Genomic DNA, 20,809 nt, shown 5'->3' on the forward strand with positions numbered 1-20,809 from the left:
TATTAAGTTCTCTTGCTCTTTTCTTCTTTTATGAAAGAAAGGCATCCCCAAAAAAAGGGCTGATTCTTCAGCTTGGATCCTTGAATGAAGAGGGCACATAAAACAGTTAATCACATTACACCCAACTTCAGTTCATATGTAATGTAAATGAGCAAACAAATCTTTCTCTTTTTAAACCTCTGAAATTTCTGAGTATTTTCCATCACAATTTTTTTAAATTTTTCCTTTTATTTGTTCTAATTAGTTGAACATCACAATAGAATCCATTTATAAATTTTGAGAGATGGTACATAAATGGAGTGTAATCTTTCATTTTTCTGATTATACATATTGTAGGATTACATCAGAAAAATCACTAATGCAATCACTTATTTTCCATTGTGGAATGTAGTTGGCTTAGATTTTTGCATCATTTCCAGGGTTGTTTTTGGTGTATTGCCTTTTTTGTAGATTGTATATTCCATCTAGTATTATAAATTTATTCACGTGTACTTAAGAAAAAATAGTCTTATGATTCTAAAAAAATATATATCTCCCTATTTTTTTCTTTCTTTTCCCTTTCTTATTGTTTGTTTTTGTTCTTGTTATTTTGATTGTTTGAGATGCAGAGTTTTATTTAGGAAATTAGAGGTACATTCAAAGGAGAATGTGGACCTTCTTCAGAGGGACAAACAGCTCCCCTGTTGTTTCTTAATTTGTCTACTTATATTCTCTCTCTTTCTCTCTTCATTTGATTAACAAGTGGCTTCTTTTATTAATTTTTTTAAGAAAAAAATTTCAGGTAAAAAATTTTAACAGTTAAATTAGCAATTATTGCAATATTTATCATCTTTGTGGTGAGAACATTTAAAAATCTCTGTCCCAAAGTGCTTTTATTAGTGCACTATAGTTATACATAACAGTAGGGTTCATTATGACATAATCCTACATGCATGGGATATAATTTGCTCTACCTCAATCCCCAGTCCTTCCTCTCCCTACTCTCCCAGATCCCCTTCCTCTACTCTATGGATCTTCTTGCTGTTTATTTATTCTTTATTTAATTGGTGATTTACAGATGTACATAGGATGAAATTCACCATGATCTATTTATTTATGCACATGGCATAATTTGGTCAGTTTTATTTCACATTTCCTCTCTTTTCATGTCCCTCCTCCCTTCCCCTTTGCAAATCCCCTCTTTTAGCTATTATGAAATATGTGGTACATGATTTACTATTTATTCCTTCTACCTAATTGTATCTTTCATTCTCTTATGTATACATATATGGAAACATCACATTGTACCCCATAACTATACACCATTATTGTTTGTCTCTTAAACAATAAATAAATGAAATTTAAAAAATTAAATGATGAAAAATTTTAACAGTTTTATTGAGATCCCCATACCCTACCCATACTACACAATCCCCCCAATCCAAGTACATAACTAATGGCTTTTAATGTATTCACAGAGTTGCAGAATAATCACTCTAACTGAATACAGAGAATTTTCATCACTCCAAAGAAATCCCTCACTCCTCAGACATCTTCCTTACCTGCCCACCTTTCCCAGTCCCTGACAATCACTAGTCTACTTCTGTCTGTAGATTTGGCTGCTCTGGGCACTCTTCTAAATGCAGTCATACAGTATGACCCTTTGTGACTGGCTTTTCACATAGCATAATGTTTTCAGTGTCCACACATATTTTAACATGTACCACTTCTTTCTGTTGCCAAATATTATTCCACTGAATGGATAGGCCACATTTTTCATCCATTCCCTAGTTGTTGAGCATTTGGGTTGTCTTCAGTTTTGTCTATTATGAATAATGGGCTGAATATTGATGACAAGTTTTTGTGTGGATATACATTTTTATGTCTCTTGGATACACCTTGGGGTAGAATTGTGGGTCACAGGGTAACTTTAGGCTTTTGAGGAACTGCCAAACTATTTTCCAAAAAGGTTGAGTTGTTTTATAGTCACACCAGCATTGTATGAGGGGTCCAATTTCTCCACATCCTTGGTAATACTCATTATCTGACTAGCCCCTGGAGGGTATATGGAGTAGTATCTCACTGGGCTATGTCTGCTTTTATTCTCCTTACTTCTCTTTTGTTTGCATATGAAACAATTTTATTTCATAGTTGTCTACAAAACCACAAGCACTATTATCTCTGTATGAAAACATTAGTTCAGGTACCCGTCAAAGATGATTATATAGACTCATTTAAAGAAAAATGCACCCAATTATATGGGTGTGTGCTTTGTATTTTGTATTTAGTGGTGTGTGCTTTTGGTGTCATAGCTAAGAAACCATTGCCTTATTTGAGGTCATGAAGATCTATGCCTGTATTTTCTCCTTTTACATTACAGTTTTAGTCCTTACACCTAGGCCTTTGATCCATTTTTAATTAATTTTGTATATAATCTGAGGCAGAGGTTCAAATCCATTCTTTCGGATATCCAGTTATCCCAAAACCATTTATTGGTGGTGGCACTGCTGGTCTAGTGGTGAGCTTAGCTCTCTTCTAAGATCATTTGTTGAAAAAACCTAAGCTGTTTCTTTTCTTATTTTTCTGATTTCTAATTTAAATTTGGCTTAAAATTTTTTCTCTCTACTTTCCTTCAATTTATTTTTGTTGTCCCTTTTTGCATTATATGCTTAATTCATGTATTTTATCCTTTATATTTACCTATGTAAGTATTTAAGGCAGTGAATTTTCATTTGATTACCATGTTAATAATATACCATAGCCTCTGATATTTGGCATTATTATTATTGTTTTCTAAAAATTCTGCCATTTATATCTTAAAAATTATTTTATTTTTAATTGGCACATAAATGTATGGATTTGCTGGGTGCCACGTGATAGTTCAACACATGTAGAATTGTGATGGACAGAGAATAGCAGAGTAGGGGTGGTGTTGGTGGAGGTAGGTTGGATAACAGGAACCAAAATACAGTCAAACAGGAGGAATGCATTCCAGTGTTCAATAGCACAGTAGGTGACTATTGTTGGCAATAATCTGTTATACATTTATGAAATTTAGATTTTTTAAATATCTATTTTCTTTGGATCCAGGAGTTATTTAAGCATTTTTTTCAGGTTGAAAAAAATAAAAGGTTGAATAAAAGGTCACTTTTATTCTTTTATTTTGTTATTAATTACTATAATTAATTTTACTGCATTTTCATCAGAGATAATTTGTTGAATTATTGCTACTTTTTGGAATTTATCTGAGTTTTTCTCTGTGACTTTATATACTGTCCTTTTTCTGTATGTTCAATAGGAACTTGAAAGTGAAGTGTGTTCATTACTATGATTGGAGCAGTGATATGCATACCCATACACAGGTTCATATGCATATTTTATTATTTTGTTTAGTATTCTTTATTTTTACCTTTTAAACATTGATCTGTCTTGGAATGAATAAGGTTTTTTTAAGTCTCTTTTTATGATATGTTTCTACATTTTCCTGTATTTTCTGTAGTTTCTACTTCAAGAAAATTTTGCTGTTTTATTTAGTGCTCAGATATCATAGTGTTATATTTTTACTAATTGTGAATGTAGGTTTCACTTTTACTAAGCAGCCTAAATATTGTTTAATCCTTTTTGTCCTGAGTTCTGCCATTCTTGATAGAGGGATGGGAACAGGATTTTCCTGTATTGGCCCTGACATCTTTACCTGCTCAGACAGTTTTAGGAATTCCTTATAACCTCTAAAATTCCAGATTCTTCACTTTCAATTCAGAACTTTTCCAAAGTTGATCTCTTCGTTAGTTCCCTTTCCTGCTTCATCTCAGTCAAATATATCTCCACCTAATGCTCAAAGCACCTGCTTTCTTGTGCTGGGCCTGTTGAGGGCTTCCTTCCTCCTGGCTTTTGTTCAAGAGTTTGGACAAAAGGGATGGTGTGAGCCTGTAATCCCAGTGACTTAGGAGGCTGAGGCAGGAGGATCCTGACTTCGAAGCCAACCTCTGCAAAAGCAACACTATAAGCAACTCAGTGAGACCCTGCCACTAAATAAAGTACAAACTAGGGCTAGGTATGTGGCTCAGTGGTCAGGTGCCCCTGAGTTTAATCCCCAGCAACAAAAAGAAAAAATGTTTGTTTCACTATGCTGTCCACACCCTTCTGGCAAAACTCTCAACTACATTTCTGTTCCAGAAGTCTTTTGATTCTGCTTTGGTCTGTTTATGTCACAAACGTTTGTGTGTGTGTGTGTGTGTGTGTGTGTGTGTGTGTGCGCACGCTTGTGCAGTTTTGAGATTCTAGAGACAAGAGATTATGATTTCTTCGTTGCTGTTTCACTGACAAATTGGAGTGCAGAATGGATCTTCACTAGTTTATTTGTTGAATACTGGTTTCTATAAAAATGGACAATAGGAAATTTTGTCTTCAGAATATTGAATTTGGACATGCTGGAACAGAACAGATCCAACCTCGGGTCTAAGAGTGGTTTGAATGGGTAGGGGACTCTGAATAAAAATTTTATAAGACATTAATATGGACAGTTATGTTCATCCCATCAGACTGAAACTCCTCTGAGGTTAAGAATTGCCACTGTATTATTTACCTGACACTATACCAGGTCCAAAAATGGTGCTCTATATCTGTAAAATGAATGAATGAGTGAATGGATACTATTTTTGACTCTTCTAAGAATAGCACTAAAGAGAAAGTACAACCAAATAAAATTGGATCAGATAAGAATGTAGAGAAATCAAATAAGAAATCTATTTTAAGTATCTTAAATTGCATTTCCCATACTATCGAGCAGAGTGTATTTAGCAGACTTTAATAAAACTTTACTGTGCACTTGTGAGACTTCTCAGGGGCACAGTCTCCTTCTTGAGGTGGTCAATATATTGTCAAATACATGATTATTTTTTCTTCTTCCCTAGAGTTCAGAGGATGGTATGCTCACCAATCATCTAAAGTGAAATCTTTTTACAGAATTTTAGTAGAGTTTATTCAAGTTCTTTTTCTCTGACCTCTGGGATCATGGCAGGAGGGAATCATACAAACAGCTTTGAGTTCCTCCTCTGGGGACTCTCAGACCGGCCAGAGCAGCAGCACATCCTCTTTCTGCTGTTCCTGTGGATGTACGTGATCACTGTGGCTGGGAATCTGCTCATTGTCTTGGCCATTGGTGCCAACAAACATCTCCACACCCCTATGTACTTCTTCCTTGCCAGCCTATCATGTGCAGACATCTTGTTCACCACCACCACAGTGCCCAAGGCCCTGGTGGATATACACACCAAGAGGAGGTCCATCTCTTATGCAGGATGCCTGACCCAGCTCTACTTTTTCTTGACTTTTGGGGACATGGACATCTTTCTTCTGGCCACAATGGCCTATGACCGCTTTGTGGCTATTTGCCACCCTCTCCACTATACGATGATCATGAACTTCCAACGCTGCATATTCATGGTGATTGCCTGCTGGACCCTCACAAATTTTGTGGCTATGACCCACACCTTCCTCATATTCCGGCTTTCCTTCTGCTTTAAGAAGACTATTCCTGATTTCTTCTGTGACCTGGGACCCCTGATGAAAGTATCCTGCTCTGATACCCAAGTCAATGAACTTGTACTTCTCTTCCTGGGCGGTGCAGTTATTTTAATCCCCTTCTTGCTCATCCTGGTCTCTTATATCCAAATTGTGTCAGCTATCCTTAGAGTTCCCTCTACCCAGGGAAGGCTCAAGGCTTTCTCTACCTGTGGTTCACACCTCTCTGTGGTTGCCCTGTTCTTTGGGACAGTGATCAGGGCTTATCTGTGTCCCTCATCTTCTTCCTCTAACTCCATGGTGGAGGACACAGCAGCTGTGGTCATGTACACAGTAGTGACTCCCCTGCTGAACCCTTTCATTTATAGCCTGCGGAACAAGGACATGAAGGGGGCACTGGTCAGACTTTTCAGGAGCACGCTCTCCTTCTTGAGGGGTCAGTGACTTCTGCAGAAAAATGGAAGGTGATCCTCTATACCTTCCACGGACTGCCTTTCAGTAGGATTGCTCACAGGGGTCTCATTACTGAGTTGCTCATGTACATTCTCACTGTTCCCCTCCCTGATTCCCCACTATGAGTTTGATATTGTAGAAAATCAAGATTTGGATTTGTGCTTTAAAGTTAATCTTTTATGGTGTGCTCATTTGCTCATTTATTTTACAGTCATGCACCACAGAATGGTATGTCAGTCAACAACAGGCTACATGCATGACATTGGCACAATAAGATTACAATGGAGCTGAAAACTCCCCATTGCCTAGTGTCCCTGTGTCCTAAATCAGAGCACAGTGCATTCCTAGTGCACTGCCAGTCATATAAGAGTGTAGCACCTTAATAGTGACAATGAAAGACGAGGCTACTGTTAATGTTTTTACTGTATAAGAGTTTTTCACTTTTTTAGAGAGCACACCTTCTATTTATTAAAAAAAAAAAAAGGTTTAATGTAAAACTGTATGCATTGTTGTGCTGGCAGCAGCCTTGCATGTCTTGCTTACTGAGTCTCTTGACTGTATTAAGGGGCCATGTTGAAGCTGAGTGTGGTGGCACATGCCTGCAATCTTAGAAACTCAGGAGACTGAGGCAGGAGGATCCCAAGTTTGAGGTCAGACTCTGCAATTTAGCAAGACCTTATCTCAAAAATTAAAAAATGTAAAAGAACTGGGATGTTGCTCAGTGGTACCCCTAAAAAAAATCCCTAGTACAAAAACTATTTTAAAAAGCCATGTTGATTGACCTGCACCACCTTGATTTGCTCACACAACAATCAAATTACCTAATAACATATTCCTTGAAATATGTCCCTGCATTAAGACATGAATGGCTGTACTTATTAGTAACTTTTCAGAAGGAGAAAAGTCTTTGTAGCATTCATAATTCTAAAAGTCTGTGCAGCCTTTTATGCTAATTTATCAAAGCTTTATCAGTAAGGTCATGGAAAGTAGATTAATGATAAAGCCATTAACAAGTAGGGTCAATAACAGATGGCAAAGGGCTTAAATTTTAAGTGAGTGCATTTTTCCTACAAAATAGGAAATTGTACAAACACTTATTGCCTCAAGGTTATGAGCCATCAAAAATATTTGCTGCTACCAAAAAATAGCTCAACAATAACAGGAGTAACCTATGCAGTTTTTAATAAAAACATTTATGAGAAGATAGAGTAAAATTAGTTTCAATATTTAGGGAACTGAAATGCAGTCATTATCTACCTTTATCTACTACATCATGCCTGATTATAAATGTTATGTAAGTATGTCTGATTACAGTCTGTGCAGATCTGAGGCTTCAACTGGGTTTCCAACCAGCTCCAGGAATTTGGCACAAATGGTCATGGAGCCCACACACATTTGTTCTTCCTTATGATAAGTAGCAACCCCTGCTCCCACCAATGGAATGAGGCAATCAGTGGTAGTGCCATGGTTCAGGGGTCAGGTGATGCCTTCAGAAAGAAGGAGACTGGAGAGGTGCACGAGGTTGCAATCCAATGCCTTCTGTCAATGCATTGGATTCATTCAGATTCATTTACATTTTCCCATTGTATCCATCTTTTACCCTGTAATATGGGGTCTCTATTTGTTGTTATTGTTGTTAAAGTGAATTCAGCCTCAGTCCTTCCCAAATAGGGTGGGAATACATTCCATAATTAAGAATTCCCTTCAAGGTGGTGACCAATTATGAGTTGGAAAGATTTGAGTATAATGTAGGGAAACAAGATACAGTCCGCAATACTGTAGGTTTTCCCAAGGGTATAATTTAAGGTCATCATCTCTACTCTCCACTAGACATCCTAAATTTCCCTTACCTAGGCTGTCACTTTGGCAGATCTGCTATAATGTCTTTGGTCTTCATCCATACAGGTCTGAGTTCTCAGTTATCCTGATCATTTTGTATTGTAAGGGCTAAGCTTTCACATTGATATTTATTTTTATTCATGGAAATACTAAGAGATATCCAAGTGAATGCCCTAAGTTTAAGACATACCACTGCCTTTCCTACTTGTGTAGTAGCAACCACAAACCTTCATGAAAATCAATACCAATTAACCTGGTTAGAAAAGTAACACCTATCTTTTCCTGTAGGTCTACTTCATGAGGAGGTCAAAATGTTCAGAGGGTAATCACATTATCTAATTTAAGGAATTCCTTAAAAGGATGTAATATTTGTATATTTTGTTTGAAATGTGAAAATTATATACAACATACCAAAATTCATAAAACATAGCCAAAATGGTGATGAGAGGCAAATTCATGGCATTAAATTAATGAATTACAGAAGAAAAAAGTCTTAATCAGTAATTTCTAGTTTTCCACCATTTTCAACAAAGTTGAAATTACTTTTCTTATCCACTTTTCTTGAGGCACATGAATGAAGATTTTCCAGGGTATATATCTAAGAATGGATCATTGGGAGGAAGACCATATGCACCTCAGCTCTTACTGGTGGATGCTGTTTGCACTTTTCAATCACTGGTTCATCATCTCCACCCACCCACCATTAGTTGCTGTGATTGTTGGCTGCTAACGGCTCATAATTTCTCCTTTTTGTCAGAGAGGTGTACAGCCTTCCCAGCTCCCACTGCTCTGGGTGGTAGGAGTCAGGCATCCAGTAGCCAAGAACTGACTGACACAGTGTCCAAGGCTAGCTTCTTATTGACTTTGGGTGGGACTGACTCTATGGGAGCAATTCATGTTCCAGAGGCCCACTCAAGACCAAGGTGAGGTTGATATACTGAAACTACATCCTGCTTATCTCCATCTCCTTCTGAAAGTGCTCCTTCAATGCCCACTTTCTCCATTCCCATAAGTTGCCCTGCTCCTAGGGAACCTGACCCAAGATGACTTGTATTGCTGATGTTGTTCCAAAATGGTGGTACCAATATACATATTTGAGCTGAAGCTCAAAGGCTGAGAAACAGAAAGCAACTTAGTGTTGAGGAAGGAACTTCCTGGCACGGAAATAAGCAAAAGCCAGAACCCCAGGATGATGAATAACTTTGTGAATCCAGAATTGAAATAAAACCAATATGCTAAAGTATTGGGAACAAAGAAAAGAGAATGATATTGGTTGAAGTTGTAATATGTATAGGAGCAAGACCAGGTAAAGCTTTGTAGGCTGGTTTCATTTTCTTCCTGAGTGTGATGGTAAGTGTGATGTCTTGGTTTAAGCAGTGAAGTGAGAAATTCAATGGAAACACGAAGAGAATTACTCTGTGTGTAAAGACTGGATTGGAATGAGATAAGAGAACCAAGGAAAAGGATCACACAGCAAGGAAAAGGGATAATAAAAATGAGTGTTCATGCACAAAGTAAGAAACTTATTAGGTCTATAGCACAATACTATTGATGTACATAAAACACACAAATGAACAGTGATATGTTTTCTTCAAGGATCCATGCATATATTCAGTTGGTCACCATATGCAGAGAGATGGAAAAAGAATGGAGATGTGAGCAAACAAAAGACAATAAAACCAGTGATGTCTTGTAAGGATGTGTGAAGTGCCATGAGCTGAGACATAGGATTTATTCCACTCGGTGTCTAAGAAAACAAAAAGCAAAACAGCAGCAACCACCCATTACCCACCCATATATTCATTTCTCATAGAGAAACATGTCTGTAATGGTTAAAGAGTGGAGAGTAACAGCACCTTGCTGTTGAGGGATTCCAGGACCAGGTTCTCCAAGAGACATTTGAAATAATCCAAACTTTTACTCACTTGGTGGACTTTACTAGTTTGCAGAGATGTTCCTTAGGGATTAATTTAGCATCTGAGTCAAGGCACCTGGAGGAAGCTGAGCCTCCCTGGAGCCTCATTAGGAAGGAAACAGGAGCACCAAGGCAGGTTGATGGATGGTGGTGGATGTGCCCAATGCAACGTCTCAGCCTCATTTCTTCTTTCCCTGGATGATTCCATGGAACCAGTACTGAGATTTCTTGTTATCTCCCCTTTGCTCAGGTGTGTGTACCAGTCCCATTAGACCTGGAAACCAAGTTGCTACCAGTCTGATTAAAGCTCTGTGCTTCCAGCACACAGGGCAACAATAAACCCCTGTGAGGTGTCAGTAAAAGTCTGTGGATTAAAAGCAATTGCTTCAATGCTTGTTGAGGACAAGGAGATTTCCCTGACTTTCTCTTGTATGTGTCCACAGAAGCATATGGCATATTCCTCAAATGTATTTGTTATTTTGTAATTTATGTTGTCTCTTTTGTTTCTCTGCATAGCCTTTAGAGAGTCCTGGTTGCTGGGAAGTGTGTTTGGGGAGGAGAGCACGTCAGCTCTATTCAACATCATGCTGCTCTGAGGGGCTTTAGGGCTTCTGTTCAGACACTATTCAAGAATCTCCAGGGGCTGGAGTTGTGGCTCAGTAGTAGAGCACTTGCCTGGCATGTGGGAGGCCCTGGGTTTGATCCTCAGCACCACATATAAAAAATAAATAAACAAAATAAAAGATTCATTGAGAACTAAAAGATATTTTTTAAAAAAGAATCTCCAGAATTCAAATATACTTATCAAGCAAAATTCCTTGGACTGTGTGTAGTTTCTTTGTGATTAACCTCTGAGCTGAGCAGCATAGAGGAGTGAACCCTTGCTGGAATCTTAACCACTGAAATCTCTCAATAGATACATTTATGTCTGCAGGATCCCGTGTCCTGGGCTAAGCCCTGGAGACATTGGAAGGAATGAAAATGTCTTGCCTAGGAGAAGTCCCAGATCTTGGTTCAGTGGGAAACAGACATAAATGAAAATCAGGTCTAATCCCAAGAATGGAGATCATTGTATGCAACATATTGGTACATTTATTTCAAATACTTTTCTGTCCATGAAGAAAATTTTGCTTCTTGTCAACATCTCATAAGAAATTTCCTGTTCCCAAACATGCTACATCACATCTCACCTGTTCTAGGTATCACCAGGAGGCTCAAGAATTTCCCTATTGGTGAGCATTTGGCCTCTTCACTAAAAAAAAAAAGAAAAAGAAAGAAAGAAAAGAAAAAGAAAATTACAAATAATTCTGTGATGGACATCTTCACTTACAAAGCTAATTCCATTTTGGATGATTTATTGGGTTATTAAGTTATCTATCCCTAGGAATGTAAATGACAGTCAAATTATACACATGGTAGGATTTTTAATATCTTAGTTTTTAAAATAATAAAATTAATACCCAATCTTGGTGGTTTAATACATATACTTGCAGGTTTTTCTAATAATATGCAAGTGTATGTATATCAATTTTACAAATAGGATCATACAAACTTGCATTTTTTTATTTGAAACTTTATCATGGAAGAAATTTTCACATCACTATATTAAGATATAACTCACTCTATTTTTTTACAATGACATAGGATTCATTGTATGAATGTACAATAATATATTTTATTTAATAATCATCTATTGATAGATATTTGATTAATGGCAAGTTTTTATAGTTAAAAGCAATGTTGTCATAAATTTACTAATACATCTTTTTATTCTTTATACTGCTGAAAGATTACGTCTGGTGAGTGGAAATGTTCTCAAAAAAATGACCCCTTTCATTTTTGTAGATGTTCTAAATTGCCAATAAGCTCATACCAATAATAATTTTCTCTAAAATTGATGAGTGTCCATTTTTTTTACATTCTTTCTAGAACTCAAATCTTTTCTATAACTCAGCTTCAAGTGCAGCTACTTTTCCTGACTTTTCAAAAGGAAGATGTCAGCCCTAATTTACCTAACTTTGCTGTCTAAGAGTTCCCTGTTTTATTGTTTGGATGGAGTGTTGAAATATGCAACACATTTGCTGAGCTCTCTTGGCTCTATTTCTCTTCCAAAATTTCACGTGGACATTTTCTTTGGTTATCTTTTTCCTCCTGAAATACTCTATTTAGGGTCTGTTCTCAGTAACTCCTCTTCACTGTGGGGGTGATTTGTCCTGGAGGACAATGGCTAGAGTTGAGGGTTCCCATATGGTGGCTGCTCCAGACCTCCTGTCCAGAGGCTTGTTCAGCCTCCAGTTCCAACCCATCTGCAAGACTGTGGGAGGGTGTGTGTTTTTTCCTATCATGAAGCAAATAATGTCTGATCAACTGTCTTTTTGTGATGTTTGCAGTATTGTTGCCCACCGTGTGGGTCCATTCATTCACTGGGGTAGCCTAATGGTGATATTCTATCATTTCATTTTCTTTTTTTTGAAGGAAAAATAATAATATAAATGATGATTAGTAACAAAAGACAAAAGAGGGCAGAGAACACAAAATACAAAGAATAGCTGAAGAATACCCACCAGAAAATCTTCACTACAGAACAGATGAAAATCAACATCCACTGCTCCTGATGGAGTTTCCTGCCAAAATGCTTAGGATTTGCCTGATCTCTGAATACACAGTCCACTTCCCAGCTTAAAATACTTCAGTGACTTCTCATTGTAATCAGAATAAAAACAGAGCCACTCCCCTGGTTTAATCTGTCTCTACTTTGCATCACTCGGCTTTTCTTACAAAAACCAGGGCTGCCTTCCCACCAGCCCTCCACACACTAAGTTTGTTTCCTACTTTAGTGGCTTTGCAAATGTTATCCTCCCTCCCTAGCAGGATCTTCTCCCAGATTAAATGTCTCTTTCTCAGAGCCTTTCTCAGAGGCTTGTTTGTTTTGTGCTGGGGGTGAACCCAGGGCTCGCAGGTTCTACCACTGAGCTGCCCCCAGGCCCTCTCAGAGAGCCTTTCTGACCATCAACCTAAGAACTCGCCTGCTCCTCTTCCCCCATTGCTTTCTATCTCAGGTTACTGTTTCCATGGGGTGCTCGTCAGTTCATAAGCATTGTATTTTCTTATCCTTTGCTTTTAGAAAGCCTCTCTCATCCTGGTCTGCAAGCTTTAGAGGGAAGGCACCATGTCCATCTTCTTCATGGCACTGTCTCCAGTGCTTAGTCCAACGTTTGTTGTCAACAATACACAAATAAATCAGGAGGAGGAGGAAGGAGAGTGCAAGACAGACTATCAGGCAAGAGTAAAACTGAGGCTATTTTGGTGAGAGGTGTTTGGCATCAGGACTACCCCAAGAAGTGGAGTGCTTGTGGTGAAGACCAAATCCAAGAACCTCTGGAGCAGGAGGGAGGCCAAGTGCCATGGTGTCCACTTACCCATGGTTTTGTCTTCTGTGATATGTTAGCCTTTGTCAACTAGGGTCCAAAAATATTAAATGGAAAAATTCCAGAAATAATCAGTTCATAATTTTTAAATAACTTTTATATTCTTTAATTTTTTAGACTTTTATACAATATTATTTTAATTGTTCTATTGCTAGGTATTGCTGTGCTTGATTTCTAAATTAGACTTTTCATAAGTAGGCATGTATAGGAAAAAAGCACAGCATACATAGGGTTTGGAACTTCCTGCAGTTTCAGGCACTCACTGGAGGCCTTGCAACATATCCCCCATGAATGAGGGTGACTACTCTATGCAAATGACTCTGTAGGATATCTGAGTGGTGGCACCAATGACAACTCTGCACATCTCATAATTTGACCAGCAAGTTTGTTATTGCTAGTCCTGAAAAGTGGGAGAAACCCAGATCTTTAGCAATAATCATGGTCCATCTACTAGAGGACCTAGGACCAGCCTGAGACCATTCTCCCTCCCCTGCAGCATGAAGAGACGTTGCTTGACAGCTACCACATATGAGACTGGAGGCTCTTTGCTGGAGATCTGCTTGAAGGTAGTGACTCCCATCAAAGAAGAGATAGAAAGAACAGATGACAGGCATTTTCTGGACAGGAATGCTGAGACCAGTTCCTCTATGGAGAGGGGATGGAGTGGCTGGTTTGAATCTAGATTCCTTTCAGCTCTGAGACAGTGGTTAGGGCATGGAGGGTGGGCTAAGGGCTCTATGGTTTGGGAGATTCAAACTCATTCTATCCACCAGTAAAAGGGAAGGGAAGGTTACCAAGGGGGAAGAGGAGAGAGAATCTGACCAACTCCTTGTAAAGAAAATTAATTTTCCAAGGCCCTTGCTCACAGACATTAACATTGAGGCAATTAGGTTCATCCGAAGAAGAAGCCATTTGGAGATTGCTTCCCTGAGGCTTCCCCCAAACTGATAACCTGGCACAGCCTTGACTGAGTCCCTTCCTTCCTAAACCAGAGCTCAAGTCTCAGCTCTCAGGTCCCTGGCCCTGCAGGAGCACCCACAGTCTGCCTTGTATCTCCTCCTATATGAGGACCAAAGGCCAGTGCCCCTGCTTTTCACTTTTACCCTAGGAAGCCCTGAGTCTCCCAGCCCTCCTTCAGGTTTCCTATGTCCTTCCTGTGACCTTCACTTAAAGCAGGAGGCAGGTGGAGGCAGCAGAGCTTGGGGTTTCTGAGAGCAGCACAGTGCACAGGTGAGGCCTGGAGGTATAAGGTGTCCCCTCTCTCTTCTTTTTATCTTCTTTTCAGTCTTTCACAAACATACATACTTTAAAACATCTACTTGTAATTTGATCCCTTGGTGTTCAAAGGTAATATAATGATCTTTCCGATCATTTTAACACTCATTTTCCTTGGTGTAGTCATATACCCTGTTGTTTGTGATTCTCAAACGCATAAGAAAGCATTATGGGTGCAAGGAGGCAGCTCAGAGAGGTTGTGGATACCCTCAAGGTCACACAACTGGGGAGCAACAGAGAAGGAACAAAGGCCAGTTTTTGACACCAAGCATGGAGCCCTTTTATGTATCACTCCCACTTTGTCTCCCCTCTCTTCTGAGCCCACTGGAAAGGGGCCATCTAAACATCCCAGTGTTTAGGTCAACTGACTCTTAAAACTCAGAGCATGTTTCCCAAAATGTGAGATTAGAGATACCAGGTGCTTGGGAAAATGGACTTGGTTTTGAGGAGAGATGTAATGACCACATCTCAAGGAAGGGGACTTACTGAAAATCCTTTTTTTTTTTTTTTTTTAATTTTGTGAGATGGGGTATTGGTATGTTGCCCAGATTGGCTGCAAATTTATGATCCTCCCACCTCAGCCTCCTGAGTAGCTAGGATTACAGTCATGTGTCACTGCACCAGCCTTAAACATAGTTTTTAAAGTCAGCATTGCAGGTGATTCTGATGCACATTAAAAATTGATGGGTGCTTGCCTTGCTTTGCAGTGCAGTCCAGGGAGCAGGATTCCTCTGGGCATCCCTTGTCTTTCCCTCACCCTCCTGTCTCCTACCATCCTCCTGTCAGGGAGTGGTTCTGGAGGGTCCTGAACTCCAGCATTAGACTAGTTTTGGAGTGGACCTGGCAGACAAAAGATGGCAAACAGACTTGGGCTCTATCACTTACTAGTTTAATGACTTTAGGAAACTCATGAACCTTCTAAGTCCCTCATCTATAAAACAGGAAAACAGATCCACACAGTGTTTCTATAAATGTAAGATCTTAATATATGTATATCATTTAACATATTGTCCAGACACATGATCTAGCAAATGATAGTGTTTTGCTCTAAAAACTATTACATATGTTAAGCTAGAGTTGGGACCCAAAGTTCTGACTCAGAATCTCCTTCCACTGACATTGGGTATCTAGGAATTCAACTCAGTAAACTGAAGTAATAAATCCATTCATTTGTTAGGTCTGTCCCCATCCTATATCCCAAGCTGGAGCTCCAAACCACTTTAGGATCAAAGGTAACTCGCAGTTCCCACGTCTACATTGCTTATTCTGTTACTTCAGATGAGTGATATTCCAGATGGAATTTGCAGAGCAGCGACACACTTTCCTGACACTCTGCCTGCATTTTTATCTGTATGGTCATTAATTGATTTAGGCTCCTGGGCTCTTGACTCCTCCCCATTTGTTCATCTCACATGCAGGCAATGCTTAATATTCTATCCAGCCCAGTTCAGCCCTCATTCATTGATCTGATGCTGTCCTGTCCCTGTGTGAGGGCCTGAGGAAACAGTCATGAGAATGATGTTGTTTCTGCTCTCAAGGCTCTCTCAGATTATCAAAAACATACATTTAAGCAAAACATGGACTGGGCAATCCTAAAAGAACACAAAGACCAAGAGATTGTGCAGAAGCTGGAGTGGTGACCCCTGGGGTGGGAGAGATGCTTGAGCAGGAGCTGTGATGGGTCCTACTAGGAAGAAGATGCAAGAGTGGAGTGGAGAAAGTGCATCCCCTAAACAGGAACAGCTGATGCTAAGGATGCAGGCAAAGATTCTTTTGCACTGTAGAAAATGCAAGGGATTGCCAGCCTCGACAGTGCCAGACCCCAAGTCAGGAGAATGCACTGGAGTGAGGCATCCTGGGCCCTTGACCACCTGCCCACTAACCTGCGGTCTCCTGGATGAAATGGAGATCTTGGCTCCCATGGCACATATGTGACAGACTTTTTATTTGCAAAGCACATCAGGTGCAGCATGGATGATGAGCACCTTTGTGTGTCTTGTTTTCATTTTCACAATGACACACAGGGCAGGTTTCATCAGCTTCAAACAAGGGCAAGCTGCACGTTTTCTGTGTGTGTGTGTGTGTGTGTGTGTGTGTGTGCGCGTGCGCGCATGTGTGTAAGAGTAACTTGGAGTTTTAACATAACAGTTATTGTGAATACCTTTCCATACACAAGGGAAGAAATTAACATCATCATTTATGATAGTTCCAGAATGTTCCATTCATTTAATGGACTACAAAATGCTGAAACAGTCCTCTAGAGATAAACTTCACCTATGTAAAGGTTACAATTCAAAGGTCTTAATAGATCATAAAATTTTGCAACTATCAGCTAGAATCTCACTTTTGAACATTTTCATCTTTCCTGAAAGAAACTCTACTCCCATTAGCAGTCACTCCCCACTTCTCCCTCCCCTCAGCTGCTAGCAGTCATTAGTCCACTTTCTGTCTCTATGATTTGCTTCTTTCATAATCTTTTTAACCAGATCAGTTATGGCAAATGTTTATGGTATTTCTACATGTGCACTATTATTCACAAGGCTCTAATAATCAGAAAATACATACATTTCTTACATTTTGTCTGGTCATATTATGATAAATTTCTGGAACTAGAATATGCCTGATCAAAAACTTGTCCTTTTTCTATTTGTTTCCAAAGTCACATTGTTGAGTATACATTTTTCTCCTTTTTTGTATGTGTGGAAAAATACTTAGTAATCAATGCCGAATAAAATATTTTTTAAGGATAACAGTGTGAAGTAGGCGCGACTGGCTGCCTGGGCACTGGATGAATGGGTGCACCTCCCGCGGAGTTGTCCCAGCTGCAGGACTGACCCAGTTGGCTTATGCCCTTTGCTCCTAGCATCGTCTCCGCTGGTCGCCTGAATTGGTGGTGTGCGGGCAACCCGGGATCGGGTCTGAGCGCTTCCGGACCAGGGCCAGGGCGGACACTGGCATTCCCTGCTGCAGGATAAATACGGAAGCCATCTCCTTAATACCCAACTCTTTGTGTTTTCTTCGTGGCCAGAGGCTCGACTTCTGAGGAAGGTACCAAGAAACTGACCATTTTTCCTTGAATTTTCTTCTTCAATGTCTCTCATACTGAAAATCTTAAGAGAGATACTAGCATATTTTGGTGTTCCCATAGACCAGGTTTTACTGGTTTGGGAAAATAAAGACTATGGATCAGCTCGGAGTATTATTCGTATTATTGGGAAAATGCTTCCTTTAGAACCTTGTCAAAGACCTGCTTTCGAGTTGATCCTGCCCTTGAACTCTGTAGAGTATGATAATTGTGGATCTATACTTCCATCTTTTGCTGATATTTTGTGTGTGGCAAACGAGGAAGAAGCCAGTTATCTCAGATTTTGAACTACTACATGGAAAAATGAAGAAAAGGAAAACATTGAATTTTTCCATACTTTACAACTAGTTTCGGATCCATTGTTATCAGCTCAAAGACAAAACAAACCAGTGAAAGATGATCTGCCTGTAAGTGAAGCTGCAATTAAAAAAAAAAAATAGCTGCCCTTGAAGATGAGCTTACTTTTCTTCACTCTCAGATTGAAGCAATTGTGGAAATGTAGGAACTAAGAAATAGAACAAATTTTGGCTTCTTTGATTTGAACAATGAGCCCAGTGGTGGGACAAATGCCATCACTGGGGACAGCTGAACTGAGTGTGGAACCAGATCAGTCTCCAAGTGCAGTGCTTCCTCCTCCTCCTCCTCCACCGCCGCTTCCTCCTCAGTTTTCTTCTCTTCAGCCTTTTAAGTTCTCCTCCTATACAACCAGGATGCACTCATATTTGTGACTCAGATAATCCAACAGCTAAAATAAAAAAGCACCGCCCTGATGCTATTAAGACCAGTTATAGTCATCATTTAAAAAAAGCAAGAGAGATACAGATGTTCCATACATGTTGGATGTTCTAAAGGATATGAATAAGGTCAAGCTTCATGCTATTGAATGGTCACCTGGTGGTAGACTCATTCATAAGTGGGAAGGACAAAGTTCACATTAGGGTCCAGTGTCCTTAATAGCACATGCACTTAAACAGAAATTTGCACTCCAAGAAGTCGACTCCTTTGACAAAAAAAAAAAAAAAAAAAAAAAAAAAATCTTGGAAGTCTTCTCCATTTTCTAGTCCAGAAGCTTCAAGGTTTGGACATCACATTTCACAGTCAGAAGGACAGTGATCTTAGGAAAAAACTGATGATGCACAAAAGCTGTTGGCCCAAAGTATCAGCAAAAAAACTATGTCTACACTTGGAAGGAAAGATGCAGAAATATGGCCGCATGTCTTTCACTGCCTTTCAAAGGATCACATTCTCTGTCAAGTAACACTGAATAAAGCCTGTATCCTGGGATGTGTCAGGGTCCAGATCTGAGGAAGATTCCTAAGAACACCTGTCTGGTTTTGGAGTTAACTGGCTATTGAAGAGAGTTAGTGTATGGAGTTTTTCCCCTGCATGTTAACATTATTGAAAGTGGAATATATGCTTCAACGATTGTCCAAAGCAATTCTGACTTCCCAGTTTAAGAGCCTCTGAATCTCTTAAAAATTGGTTGTGATCTGGTTTATGTGACCTTCAGTAACTTGGAGATTTTCAAAGAAGATAAACTTATAATTTATTTCATTAGGAAACTCATAGTTTTAATCATAGGGTCGAGCTTCTTAAACTTCTTCCTGAGATAATAAATTAGTCTTGGACACAGATTTTGTTTAAGCGATATGAGTAGAAGTATTTAAAGAATCTTCTTGACATGTTTTGCCTGCACTTGCTGTGTAAATATGTATGCCTGACATCTGTTTTCTCCATTCCTTCTTACATTTATACATTGTTCTTTTGAAAATAGCTTGTACAATAAATGTGTCTTTTGAACATGAAAAAAAGGATAACAGTGTGTGTGTGTGTGTGTGTGTGTGTAAGTGGATTTTTAGCATATATTTATATATTTTTTTCTTTTTTTTAGTTGGGGATTGAACTCAGGGGCACTCAACCATGGAGTCACATCCCCACCTCTATTGTGTATTTGTATTTTATTTACAGACAGGGTCTACTGAGTGGCTTAGTGCCTCGCTGTTGCTGAAGCTGGCTTGATCTCATGATCCTCCTACCTCAGTGAAATCCTGAGTCCCTGGGATGGGGAGACTTGAGTGAATGTACTGGAGAAGGTTGAATCCCATGATTCCTATAACTCCCTGGCTACCAAAAGAAGCCTCTTTCAGCTAGCTAGAGAACCAACCCTCCCATTGTCTGGAGAGTGTTCAATGGGCTCTACCTGTCCTCTTTGTTTGTAAACCATGTTAGAGTTTGTTCTTGGTATGCTGCAAGAAGGAACTTATCTCTTTGCCAGAAGAACAGCAAACCATAAGAAGTATATATTAAAGAATGAAGAAAATATGCTTCTGTGTGGGTCATGATGGTGCAGTGGTACAGACCTGTCATCCCAGTTATTTGGGAAGCTAAGGCATAAGGATTGCATGTTCAAATCCAGACTGGGTGACTTAGTAGAACATCATCTCAGAACAAAATTAAAAAGGTTGTGGCAGGGTATAGCTCACTGTTAAAGTGGTTACCTAGCATACATGAGGTCCTGGGTTCAACTACCAGTACAGAAAAAAATAACAATATTATTATTATTTTCAGGGTATCAGTAAACACTGCCAGAGGGTCTCCTTGGATTTAGAAAAATGGCATTTTCCAATAAATGGGATGGAAGATCACTGGGAAGAGAACCAAGGAAGAGAAGTTCAGAGAAGTGGACTTGTTAAAAGTAATTTAGTATGTTAAATTAGAGAAGCCCTCAGCTGACTCTGTTTCCTGGAGAAGCCTAGAAGATATTCCCTTCACAATGCAGAATGTGTGAGAAGGCACCAGAATCTTTAACAAGCTCAAGAGCATCTGCCCTTTTTAGGCCAGTGATGGCATTGAAAGATGCCATGAACGTAGTCCTGATTGATTGCCATACTGATTAGATTTATTCTACGTGTTGCAAGCCATATTATGCTTCACTCAGCAAAAATATGTGAAGAACCAGATATTTATTTTCCCTTATTGTTTATAGATACCAATTGATAATAATCTGGCTTTGCTTATTTTTCTATCATTTTTGTATTTGCATTTTTTAAATTTTGTACAAGCATCTTTCCCTAAGATTTTTCATTATTAAGAGTATTTATTTTCAAAACACTATTTGAACCTGTATAACCAACATTTTTAGCATTAAATTTTATGGACAAAAGATAAGAGTCAAGGAAAGCTCCAAGATTTTCAGCCCAAATTATGGGAAATATGGAGTTGCTGTTAGCCATGACAGAGAGACTGATGGAAGAAAATTTTCAGTAGAAAGATCAAGAGCTCAGCTCCATTTTTTTCAATCCTCTTGAGGTT

The 20,809-nt window shown here is 39.1% G+C and overlaps 1 protein-coding gene and 2 pseudogenes across 3 annotated transcripts in view; 2 read left to right on the top strand and 1 right to left on the bottom strand.

Moving 5' to 3' along the window:
• LOC306655724 (olfactory receptor 1E5-like) overlaps positions 1-20,809 on the bottom strand; it is a 517,137-nt pseudogene that overhangs the window by 135,916 nt on the left and 360,412 nt on the right. The window lies entirely within an intron of this gene.
• On the top strand, positions 4,987-5,946 carry LOC306656236 (olfactory receptor 1P1-like; the record flags this gene model as incomplete). The annotated part of the gene is made up of 1 exon (XM_079131224.1): positions 4,987-5,946. The coding sequence occupies exon 1, from the start codon at positions 4,993-4,995 to the stop codon at positions 5,944-5,946; it is 954 nt and encodes a 317-aa protein (XP_078987350.1). The 5' UTR covers positions 4,987-4,992.
• On the top strand, positions 17,453-18,558 carry LOC306657702 (mitochondrial fission regulator 2-like; annotated as a pseudogene). The gene has a single exon. The product of its transcript is annotated as a mitochondrial fission regulator 2-like (transcript).

The sequence above is a fragment of the Sciurus vulgaris genome (genome assembly GCF_902686455.1).
Source record: "Sciurus vulgaris genome assembly, chromosome: 3".
Taxonomy (NCBI): Eukaryota; Metazoa; Chordata; class Mammalia; order Rodentia; family Sciuridae; genus Sciurus; species Sciurus vulgaris.